Below are 13,107 nucleotides of genomic sequence, written 5' to 3'. Positions count from 1 at the left end.
AAATAAAATGGTGAAAAGTTTATTTAGAAATGAGAGAAATATTTTGTTTTTGAAAAACATATGGAAGCTTCAATTATAATCAGACTTCAATAAAATAATGATTTATTTCGAAATGGAGGTTTGTATAGACTTTAGTCGATTCTATTGAAATTTGCACTCTGTCACTCGACATTTTCCTAATCATTACAGTTTCCGACGTTATCAGACCAACGAAAGCAAGCACATGCTCACGTGAACAATTCAAAAACTTTATCTGGGTTAATGGGCAGACGACGAAATTTCAAAGGACTTTGCCTTCTTTGCCAGAGGCAATATTTCCACCAGTGCCGTTTCCGGAGCAATTAAACTTAAAAACTATAGAAACTTAAAGATAAATTATATCCCTTAATGAGGCTTCTTAGTTGTTAGAGCTGAAGCTTCATTTTATGTGATAGTTTATCGATAACTTTAAAGTAGATCTCTTTAATTATTATCAAGGAGCATTTTACGTTTGATCGTATTAATGATTTAGAACATTTCCATTTTTGAGATGTTTAGCTTAAAGACAGTGGCAAAAAAATAAATTAAAATATTCTTTCTATTTTTTGCAATATTGGTTTTCCCGAATGGTTACCGGGGATATACGGTCACTTTTTTTGCTAAAAAATCGACCCAAGTCTACAACGATGAAATTATGCAGCTACTAACAAGATGACGACAAGCCATAGATAACAATGGTGCATATATCATTGATTAGGTATGCTTCTTTATATTAATTTTCAACTTTCGAAGTTTATTGAAAAACCCGAACGAACTTTCTGATTGATCCAATAGCTAACTATTCAAATTTCTATTTCTTTGGATATAAGCTAATTTGTTAATAAATAAGCTACCCGACTCCCTGATATTTCCTAAAGTTGATTGAGTCAAATTAGAGAATGTAGGGAAATTCTATAACAGTATAGTAAATTTTAAAGAGAGTTGTAAATGTAACATATTTTGAGAAAACTCTATTAAGAAACTCAAAAATGTCCCACAGAACTCCAGCATGTTCTGGAACCTTTCAAGAATATTTTAGGAATAAAGTCCAGATTCCTACAGAATTGAAAAACAAACCAGAAAATTCCTTAATATGTATAAAATTTCAGATTATTTTAGAGCATCCATTTAAAACATTTATTAATATTTCAGATCATTCTAGGTAATTCCAGAATATTTGGATATGAAAAAAGTTGGTTATACAAATGTTTAAAAAAGCACCCTTTGAAATAGAAAAACAAGTATCCTTTTTAAGAACAGGAAACTATTTCATTAGCTTTTAGTAAGTTTCAATAGACTTTTCATAAATTTACAGTAAAATAAATATTAAAAATGTGTTCGAAAATAATATGGTAGTTATCCTAACCCATGCTTATAGGTTTTTGTATCTATTAGTAATATATTAATGTTCTTAAAGCAAACGGGTTCGGGTATCTTTCTTATTCGAAGAACATTTGCAATACATGCGCTTATAGAAGTCATCAACTTTAGTTGCGTTTTTCTCGAAAATTTTTTTCCATAAGGGGGGTTCAGAACAACTGTTTTATATCAAGTTCTTTTCAGAGATTATTTCATTTGAAATTCATAATATTACTACATTAAATAAGGTAAAAAGCTCATCTTTAACTACCACAGACTCTGTAGAGTATTGATAAGAAATAAGAATCCCACAGTTCGGTAAACTAGTACTACCATTTACTCTTGTAAGCACCCCGAAGTTGCTATTCAAATAAAAGTTGGTATCATTTAAAACTTAAGCACCAATAGATACCTGTAGGGAGCCAAAAGGGTTCCTTCAGAGTGCTCTTGAAAATAACATAGAAACACATATGGCATATGAATATGCCTTTATGTTGAAAACTTTGCTATATAACCTACAAATGATATTTATCAAGTTATTATATCTCACAGAAAAAACTAGTGTTTCTAATAGAACAAATTTTTGGTTACAAAGGAACTGCAACAAAAAGGAACCTCTCTTGCTGAAAAGGAACTTAAAATGGTAAATGGTTTCTAAATGAACGGAAAGTATGGATTGAAACGGCTCCAATAGAGCTCTTTTGTGTAATTTCTACCTTAAATCACTTCGAACGTTTTACAAGTTAATGATGCACACTTTATTTTGCAATTTGGTATAAATAATATTGCACTGGAAAAATTTTAATGAAGAAACTAAAATTATAGAAATTAGCAGTTCTTGAGAGAAAAATAGTGCATGTGAAATGACAGTTTTTGAGGTTATGGTGAAAGTACGACAATTTCAACTGCGCATGTACCAAAAAAGCGCGGTACTAGTTAAAATTCTATAATAGACACTTGAAATATTACTTTAATATTACATTTTTTATGAAGTTGAGTATTTCTATCATACAATTTATTTTCTTTTAAAAAGAATAAAAAATATTTGTCAATATTTTTATGCATGATTGGTCATAGTATTTATTGATTTCAAACAGGCTCGCGCTATTCGGCACATGCGCGGTTGAAAATGCAAAGAGCCATCTATCGAAAATCAACGAACTAAAAATGAATCCTCACGAAGAGTTCTATTGGAGTTTCAGTTCTACATTATACCAACCTTTACTTAAGGCGCAACATTACCGAACCCCAAGTTTTTTCTGTGCTATTTTAATTATGGTAATAATTTGTAATTTAATTATATTCATTAGGCTTTGTTCACCAACTTCGATTACATATGAGCTTTGAGGTAAAAATGATGTTATTAATTAAACGAAATGTCGAAGTGGGCAAAACGAAAAACAGGTTTTTTATAAGTAAGATCAATTACAATCGGAATCCTTTAGAACACCTAATTTATCATTTAGAACTTATTTATCGTTTTGGGTTCCTTTTCAGCAAGTGGGGTTCATTTTTGTTGCAGCTCCTTTGGAAATAAAAATGGATTCTAATCTTATTGGAAACCCCAGTTTTTCCTATGAAGCAACTCTTTCACTTGTCTTTGTATTTACATACCTTATTATCGCTTAATAAAGAGCCTACCGAAGCAAGTTGAATGATTGAAGGTGAATATACGTGACTTACGTGGTTTCACTTGATTTCACAATTAATTCCAAGTAATTGGAGATAGACTCCAACTGATTACACTTGATTTTACGCAATTGCAAGATGATTTCAAGCAAGTTCTTCCACTGATTAGCAGAGTTATGCAACTGTTGTATAATCCTTCTTATTTTTGGATCAGAAATACTCATTCAAAATTAGAACATTTTCAAAAGTAATTCTCGTTTTCTCTTCAGACACAAAAAATATACTTTTTCTAGATCATTATGAAATGTGTTTTAGCGTATTGTGTAACTGGAATGGAAAGCGTTTCTCTTTATACTCCCAAGTGAGAAAACTCTTAAAGTACTTTAATAGTGCCCGAGGTTGAGAACCAATAAGAACTCGTAGAGGGCTCGTTGCCATAGCGACATGCTACTCGGACACGTCTACTATATACTATACAGCAATGAGTAGCACCTCGGGATTCGAAAACGGCTTCATCCTGGGAACCTATATCCAATGAGGGTCATCATATTCTTCTATTAATATTAATAACAATACTAATAATACCAAAGTTAATAACAGTAACAGCTTTATCGTCAACTGGGGCTTTTGAGCGTGACGAGGAGCAATATGAGGAAAAATTTTATGGACTTGGTACCGGATGCTCGAGTCAAATTGTGTCATTCTCCGGTGCAGAAATGAGCGAGCTTATTTCCTCAACCTTCTATCAAATGAGTCACAAACTGAGTTACATAATGCTCGAGGCGGTTGAAATTTAACTGCACAAAGAAATACTCTTGAACTGGGCTTTTCTAAAGAGCTTACAATCATCCAAAGCTTCGTTCTCTATTTACACGAGTCAAATGCAAACGAAAACTTGATCTTCAGCAAGCTTGTGATTATAATTTTAGGGGAACTTCCTTCAAAGGATGGGTTTAAAAAGGGGGCACTGAAGGGATTATCATAATAATAACTTGTTGGCGAAACTGAAAAGCATTCTAATTAGAATGCATTTTTAAAATATATGAAAGGAAGCTTTTAAAATTCTATATTTGGAAGAATCGATTTTGAAGAGTCAGAAGTGATAGAAATTTGAATGTTTTGAAAATTGGTATAGATTACAATCACAGAATTTGCAATTGTAAATTGAAAATTTTCTGCATAATGTGACACAAAATACCCTAGTATTAAATTGAGCTAAAAAGTTGCATCATAACACTGTACAATGTTACACAATATAGTTGTCAACTATTTGCAACATTTCGATACCTTGGGTTTTTGTGTGATATGCCGCCGAGCAGAATAAGAAAGCCGTAGCTCCATTGAGGATTGTTCAAGTGATTCGAAACTGTTTTACATTTAAATACATTAGCAACAAATGTGCATCAAGGGCCAAATCCAAAATACAGTTACCACTTTCTTATTTGGCAGGGTAGTAAAGGCAATTTTCAAGTAGATTTCTATTTTGTTTTTTGAAATGTCGAATGTGAGTAACTTCTAAATAATGTAATAATTAATATGGGTAAAGCTGAGCGGTACCAAGTTCATTCAACCTAATGTTACAGAAAAAACAAAAAAGCTTTCTAAAAGAACAAATTGCAACGGATTGAGTAAGTTATAATTTAATAATCAGTGTGTGAAAAAATGGATGGAGCTACCCGGCTGAAATATTATACATAGTGAGAAATATTATATACAGTTTTTTCCACTATGTATAAACTACAGTGAAAGTCTTCAATAGCTCTCCCTTCTATAGCCCTTCCGACAATCGACGGCGCGCCGCAAGTAGATGTAACAGGAGCTGCGCAGGGTGCGAGGGATCTGCGCTTGTCACTCAGGCAAGCACTTAGGCGTGAAGAAACAAAAGCGGGGCGGGCTATAATGAGTTAGTTCCCACCCACCGTCAGCCTCCAAATCGGTGCTATAGTAGAATTTGACTGTATATAGAATTTTCTGCCTGGGTACATGCGCATATAATAATCTAATAGAAATATAATTATCGCCGTTTAGTTTTCCCTAGTATTATGAATAAAAATAGTATGTAAGTCATTACTAAAATAATTTAAAAGACATATTTTTATTTATTCTATTAGCAAAAAGCAAGAGTTTAACTTTCGCTGCTTTATTTAGTATTAGTTTTTATTACATATATGTACTAGGATGTACTCTATAACGCAGAAACGCTTTTCGACCTAGGTTATTGATTTCTCCCCCTAATTTTTGTTTCTCAATTCTTCTTTCACTCAACGTGCATTTTTATAAAGGTTTAAGACTAATTTGAGCAGTTTTAACGAATCAAAGTACCCGTGTGAAAATAATTTATGGCGCTAAGCTGTTCCAGCCTACACCGCCACGAGTCTATGCCGGCGCTATCTCTAGAAACTATGCTGGGGCAGTGCGCAAATGTAAAGCTCCAATCGACTAGCCGCTATCTACAACAGCGGTACTGGCGCGTTCTAGTGAATCTAGTAAAATCTAGTAGATCTAGATGCGAACTAGATTGCAAGTTTAATACTTATTTTTATGATTAAATCATTCCTGACATGAAAGCACTATGAGCTACATTGAGAATATTAACAAATTCAAGATTTCTGTAAGAATAATGGAATATAGCTCGTATGTGCTTTTTCGATAGAATGTTTCCAAATGTTATTGATGAAAAAGAAAATGTCAATTGTAAATGTTTTGGAAACAGGAGCCAACCTCAACATTGAATTCTCATTTTACTCCATAAATATTAGAATGGCATATTCTTTTAATCATTAGAGCCTATTCCTGCATTGAATCAAATTTTTATTTGAGGTGAAAAATTGTTTAATTTCAATAGCTTTTTTGTGAGATGTTTTTTTTTCAAATGCTGGGGTTAGAATAAAGAAACAACTTATACAAAAACTATTGGAATTAGCCAATGTTCTACTCCGCATAAAGATTTAATTGAAAAGAGGACTAAGCCCTGAGTATCTAGAAAATACGTAATTCTTGTATTTATGGAGTAAAATGAGAAAATCCAGTTTTGAATTTAAGCCTTGATTCCAACGTCCTTACATCAAAAAGGATTCTTAAAATTTCAAACCTCGTGGTCGCGAAACGAAAAGTATTCACACTGAATGGCGGCATGGCAAACATCTGATTCTTGCAATCCCGTTCCCGTCATTGTTGCCAACTTTTTTGGTAGCAGTTTTGAAATTGCACTGCATAATGAAAGTTGAGTGCTGTTGGTAGCACTGCATAATATTTGAGGTTAGGAAATATGTCATTTTAATGCAGATAAGTACTGGATACATGTCATACGAAAAGGAAAATTACTTTCCTAGAAAACCTAACGATAAAATGTCTTTATTCAGCAATCATTTTTTATATTAGCTTTGTCTTTTATTCAATAGTTTACCAATAAACAATGTATAGTGCGTCAGATCAATCGATATTCAGTGATGAATTAAATTATCAAATCTGCGCTATGAGACAGCACTGACAACAAAGGAACTTTATTTCTTCTATTTCCTTTGATTTGAGCATTGCAATAAATGTAATTTGTTATCTTTTATTAATTAGTTTTTAAATGACACCTTCTTTTTCAAAGTTCAACTAGAAGTACTTTCTAGATCCAAGCTAGATTTTAGGCGGAATTTTTATTTTAATGTGATGTCAAATTCTGGCTAACGACATTTGTGGGTCTACATAGAACTGCGTGATGGATTTTTCTATCTAGTAGGTATAGATAGCGCCAAAAGAGCGCCAATCTAATTCGGCGTGAACAGACAGCCACGAATAATCCAGTAGTGGCGCTAAAATAATTCCAGTCTGCCAGGAATTATTTCCACACGGGTAGTTTAGAAAAATTTAGTTGTTTAAATTTTTCAGATCATTCTAACTTATTCAAATATATTTCAGAATATTTTTGATTGTTCTAAAGCAGAGAAAAATATTACTCCAGCACCCCGATTTAGTAATACAGCCGGGAGATGTCTGCAATTAGCCTTTTTACTAAATTGGGAGAAGCGAAATATAAACAGTCAGGACCGCCGGACCCGTTTCCAAGTTGAATGCATAATATTTCGCAAAGTACGCGACTGAGTACTCGCGTACTACGGCCCTTCCGATGTGAGAGCTGCAACTATCTCTCGCTCTGCCCTTTTAGAAACTTCACAAGCCAGCTATTCTAAGTATTACAAAACCAAGTGTTACGAAATCGGTGTTCTGATGTGTAGAATATCCCACAACATTATTAAGGAATCCAGAATATTTCAAAGTTGTTATAACACTCTACAATGTAGAGTGTTATTTTTTTTGCAAATTAGATTTTTTGAGTGAAAAAATCTAAGAGAATTTTCAGTTTGCTTTGAGTAATGCCTATTTTTTCGAACGTAAGTAACAATGAAAGGTCTAAAAAAACTTGAATCGTATGATTATTAAGATACTAATAAAGCTTATTTTTACTTTGCAAACTATTGAAGTTTCTCCTTCGATTTTAATATTTCATTATAGAATAATGATATAATTTTTATTTTTTTAAATATCAGAGATATTGTAGGAAACAATTAAAGAAAATTCTGATTGGTTCATTATGATTATGGTTAAGCAATTTTTAAATTCATTTAAAAACTCCTTGGATGAATACACTATAATTTTGCAAATAATAATGTGATTTAATTCTATTTAAAGTTTAAATAGACTAAGCACAACTTTGAAAGGTAAAGAATTTTACTGTGAAGTATTTAACTTGAGATATTTATTCGGTACACGAACTTATATTCAGTATTTATGAAGACAGTAAACATGTACAGTAAAACTACTTTCCGTAATTCTTATTTGATCGAAACTCACTTTACGGAATAGCAATTCACCATAACTTCTAGTTTCCTCAATTACTTTTAAAGATTTTTTTATTTTGACGAATTCTCATTTGGCCTAATTTTGGGGTTTTCAAATTACTGTTTGGTGTGATAATAATTTTATAAATAACGACTCGAAATATGTTTATTGAAAGCATGAAAATTATGACAAATAGTAATTCAGGAAAATAAAAAGTTGAGCAAAGGATAATTCTGGAAAATAAATATCAGATGAAACGGTAATTCGGAAAAATTAGGATAAATTGTTATTCGGTTTAATGAATTCCGATAAAATAAAAATTAGCGACAGTCTTTAATAGTATTATCAAAGCTTAAAAATAGTTTGAAAATTTACTTTCTCATGCTTTTTAAAAATTGCTGACACTGTTTGAAAAAATTAAAGCATACTAGAGGGAATTACAAATTCTCGAGTGGTATTACGAATGTAAGATTAAAGCTGTCGTAGTTATAAGTCCGACAAGTCTTTAGCACTGTGTCCAGAATATTCAACATCCGCTGATACAGACTTGAAAACTTTATGAAGACTTCAACATCCCCTGCCTAAATTTTGCACTTGTCAGCAAAAAACTTTTTATTCTTCATATATATATATATAAACTTTTTTCTGATTACAACTAATTATGAAATTTCAATAAAATGGTCTCCATTTCATTATAAAATAATCTTTTTGAAGGGATTCATTTTTCGATCATAAAATGTTAGTAATACTTTGCACTAAAATTGAAATCTCTAAATAGACACAAATATAGCTCAAAAAAGTGAACAAATACTGATAGCGATATATTCATCATTTTAAATCCTTCACAAAACAAGTTTAAAGTGAATTTGTATTACGATTATTCTCGATTCTCGGAGCCCGAAACAGGATTTATTTTTCAATCAAACTACCATGATCGGATGAACAACTTTTACTCCTGGTAAAATAAATGAGTTTGAATATATCTAAAGCTTGATATTGTCTTATAATTTTAGCCGACACAATTATTATAACCTTTTTATTAAATAAACATTTCATCACCTTTTAATTTCTGATAATGTTTATTTTAAGTATAGAAAAACAGGGTAGTTCGGATTTAATTTTAATAATTGTTTGTTATCAGTCTACGTTCGTGGTAATGTCTGGATCAATATCACCCTCTTTCAGTCCTGTTAATAATTCTCTTTGTGGGTTCACTGCTCGCTAGAAAAAAAAGAAGAAAAATACTATTTTACCAGACTCGAGTCAATTCCATTAAGTGAGCTTCGCCAAAAAATCTCTTTGAACAGAGTAAGCACGGTTCAGAAATTTCCGGTTTTTTTTAGCTAACTTCGGATCTGTCTTTATTTTTTTCTCTTGTGAGCAAAGACTTATTTATACGACAGTGGATTCGTTCAGCAGTCCGGCAAATGGTTTGTTTTCGTCAACTTTTTATACTCAGAGATGGCTTTTAGTTAATTAGAAATTAAATTTTACTGCAAATTTGTTTAGACACATTTGAATTCAATAAAAGTACCCTTATAACATCTAAATTCTCATAAGACTTTAAAATAAATTGGAAGATTTCAAATTATGAAAGCATATAAAATTTGTACATTACAATTTCTAAGTATATTTTAAGTTCGAAACTTTAATATAGTATTTTTATAAATTATCATCACACATTACAGGTGAACAAAATTTGAACTACATGGCCATGGAATGGAAGTGTCGTTTCCCTAGTCGTTTTTCGTACATAACTCAAATCCTAGCCCTACTATTTGCCTTCATATCAGGCTTTTGCTTTTTTTTAAAGTAAGTTTATTTTTCTAAGTGCAAATAAATCTTTAAAGGAGCGTATATTTTTCTTTCAAAAGCGATGCATAAATTGAATGCATCTTTAATCTCTGAATTAAGCGAAAACTCTATTTTGTCCATAGCTTAAATGGCTCTCGGGATTTTCGCAAAAAAAAAAAGAATCAGTAAAAAAGGTTTTTTTATCAAAAAAATGTCTAGGCACCCTGAAAATATTTGGTCTACACCAAATTTTGACAAACCCAGCCGTCCTTTTTCCGTTTCCTTGAGCTTGCTCACATAATATTGATACTGCGCCCACCGAATCTCAGTGAAATTATGCCTTGCCTTTTTTTAAAGATATGCTGACCTAAATATTACCGTTGTAATTATCTTCGTTATAATGATATATTTTCAATAAATAATAATTTGATTTATCTACGTGTACTAGATGTTTTATTTAAATGATCGAATAGGCGGGTTTTCTCGAAAAAAATCCGCTTCCTCTTCGTAATCAAACACAATTCATTTTCTTAGTTTCTTAATGCCTATGAATTAATCGTTTATGAGATAAATCAGGAATTCTTTTCAATTTGCTTGCATTTCCCTAACTTCACTCGAATTTACTTAAGTTTGCTTTAATTCACACAAATACATTTAAATTCGTGTTAATACCTTTCCCGAATTACTCTACATTAGATAGGAGAAAATTCAACGGCATTTAACGAGATGTTGAACCGTCATAGAAAAGTACAGCATTTTTACATACCTTAATCCTAAAAATGATATTTTTCCGAAAGACTTCTTGAAAAAAAACTAAAATTTATGTGTTTTTATTAACTAATAATTTACACTATTTTCTTAGTTTATTATTTACAATATATGAATAATATACGAACAAAATTAATTAACATTTTGTCAATATTCCAGTTAATTAAGATTATCTACTGTAAATCATTATATACTGCAGGGTGTTTCCCCTACTTGGATTTTCTTAAATCCTCTACTTGAGTTATCTTTTACTTGCTTAATATAGATTAAATTCTATTAAGTTCAATTGAATTTCCATTAATTCGCTTATTCGCTTACACCGCCTCAAATTCGACTGAATGCATGTGAATTTGCTTGAATTCTCACGATTACGTGACTCTATGTGAGTACCCTTAAATTTAATTAAATTTAATTTGATTTAATTTTTTTAAATTTGCCTGCATTCCCTTAAATTCGCTTTAATTTCCTTGAACTTGGCTAATTTCCCTTACATTTGCTGGTTCCTGAATTCCGTTTAATTCTCCTGAGTTTTTCTACTTTCTTGAATTAGCTTACTTAAATATTTTTTAATTCATTGGAATTTTTAAAAATTCGTCTAAATCCACACAATTTCCGTTGAATACCTTTGAATTGTTCTGAATTCCCTTGAACCTGTGTAAGTTCCCATAAATTGATCTAAATTCTCTTTGGCTCTCGTAAATTCCCTCAAATTCGCTTGATTTTCTTTGAATTTCACCAAATTCTCTTAAATTTTCTTGTATTCTCTTAAAACTGCCTACATTTTGATATTTTTCTCTAAATTATATTAAATAATATTATTTCGGTCTCAATTTTTCAAATTCCCTTAAATTTCCCTGAATCCGCTAAATTCCGCTCAAATTCGGTTAAATATCTATACATTTGCTCGAATTTCTTTAAATCTACGTAAGTTTTCTTGAATGTGCTTCAAATTGCTATAATTATCTGGAATTCTCTTAATTTTTCTTGGATTTGTGTAAATTCTCTTAGCATTATTTTTATTTCCTTAAACTTCCTAGAATTCTTTAAAACACAACTGTTTTAGTTTAACTTATCTTCAATTACGCTTTAAATTCTTTAAATTTGCTCAAATTTCATTGAATTTAATTAAATCCGAAGAATTTCGGGGGAAAAGCCAAATAGAAAATTCTAAAGTTTGAACATTTGTCCACTCTTAAAATTATGTTTCGTTATGTAGATACTAGGAAATCCGGAAATGTACTTAAAGATAAGTAATTCATATCAATTTATTATAATTTTACGATGAGAAAGAAATTTTAAACCTAAAAACTACAAATAACTCTAAGATTTTGAACCGGGGAGTGGGGGTGGGTAACCCTCTTTTTATTATAAATTCAAAGACTTAGGCCTATCATATAAAAATAACAAGAAATATATAATGTATATATTTCAGATAAACTCCCATATAATACAACCTTTCTCCTTAACTGAAGTTTGGTGGGATGGACGTTATAAATACAATCTCCACCATATGATAAATTTCTACTTCACTTTGACATGATTTCGACTCAGAAAATAAACTTATTGCATAAAGGTGGTAGTTGGGCGTATAATAAAAACAATGTGTTACCCTTCCTTGCGTCATATAGGTGCCCTCCGAGCTCCTCTCGTCTCACCTATAAAGATATTCTGTCTTTCACCTCTCAACCTGATCAGGGTATTCCTTGGTGGTCGGGATCCTTTCACCATCTCACTTCAGACTCATATCTAATCACTATGTGACGTCAGCATGACATCAATAAGCCACCGCACGATTACAATACCCTGGCGGGCATGACATGACCACCACACCACTGTCGCTAATGGCATAAACACTCCACACCGTTCAGCTTCCGCGCAAGCGCAATACTACCGCACGTACCGACGGCCGGAAAGCATTTACCCGAATAATACCATCCGATCTTAAACTACATTTTTATACCCCATACGGTCACAAATACAGGAAATAATCAAACTTTCCCTCAATTACAATTTATCTTTCCTAGATACTTCTAGGAGTTTGTTTTAGAATCATAACAACCGATTCGGGAATCAGGTAGCTGGATTAGCCCGTCGGTAACACAATGAACAATACAAAGTATAAAATAGCCTCGGAAAGGACTGGAACTTTAATTGACAAAAGGCATGAACACGGTAAATCTAAAGGTCATGTTTCAGGTGATGAATGGAGACTGGGTGTTTGGAGTGCTAGTGCAGTGAATGACCTCAAGGTAAAAGAATTACGAGAAACTGCATGTGAGGAAAATAAATATTTTATGTGTGCTTGAAACAAAGAAAAAGGGATGCGAAAGTAGAAACATAGAAAACGGAGTGTTAAAAACTAGATTTGAAATATGGTCAGGAGTAGATAGTGAATTACATGGTAGGCTAGGAGTAGGTCTGGTTTTAAATGAAAGAGCGAAGCAGCATCTAGGAAGTTATGATTTCGTATCTCCCAGACTGCTATAGGCTAGAATGAAAGTACGAATCCGAAGATTACACAGGCCCACAAAAAAAAACAAAAGTGTCTGTGCAATTGACCAGACCTATATATTCTTATGTATTTTTGTCGAATGATCGTCCACATGAAGAGAATCTAAACGTGTTGTAAAACTATCTCGTGATTCTTCATTTTCTAAACCTTCTATAAGGATTTTTTCTGGAAACTCAACAGTTTTAGGACTAGAATAA

At 31.9% G+C, this 13,107-nt stretch overlaps 2 protein-coding genes across 3 annotated transcripts in view; one reads left to right on the top strand and one right to left on the bottom strand.

Moving 5' to 3' along the window:
• The window catches only part of LOC117180834, a 44,994-nt gene extending 32,803 nt beyond the window's left edge, over nt 1-12,191 (bottom strand). The window contains exon 1 of one of the 2 annotated variants that reach the window (XR_004468058.1): nt 12,008-12,191. Coding sequence is in view for 1 of the 2 variants with exons in the window: in XM_033373362.1 (XP_033229253.1) it covers nt 12,054-12,126 (73 nt within the window). In the remaining variant the exon portion in view is untranslated. The remainder of the gene's footprint in view (nt 1-12,007) is intronic. The other variant, XM_033373362.1, reaches the window with a different exon arrangement.
• Nucleotides 1-13,107, top strand: part of LOC117180832 (pikachurin) — a 421,131-nt gene that overhangs the window by 92,275 nt on the left and 315,749 nt on the right. The window lies entirely within an intron of this gene.

The sequence above is a fragment of the Belonocnema kinseyi genome, chromosome 9 (genome assembly GCF_010883055.1).
Source record: "Belonocnema kinseyi isolate 2016_QV_RU_SX_M_011 chromosome 9, B_treatae_v1, whole genome shotgun sequence".
Taxonomy (NCBI): Eukaryota; Metazoa; Arthropoda; class Insecta; order Hymenoptera; family Cynipidae; genus Belonocnema; species Belonocnema kinseyi.
This window is presented reverse-complemented; position numbering and strand designations above follow the sequence as displayed.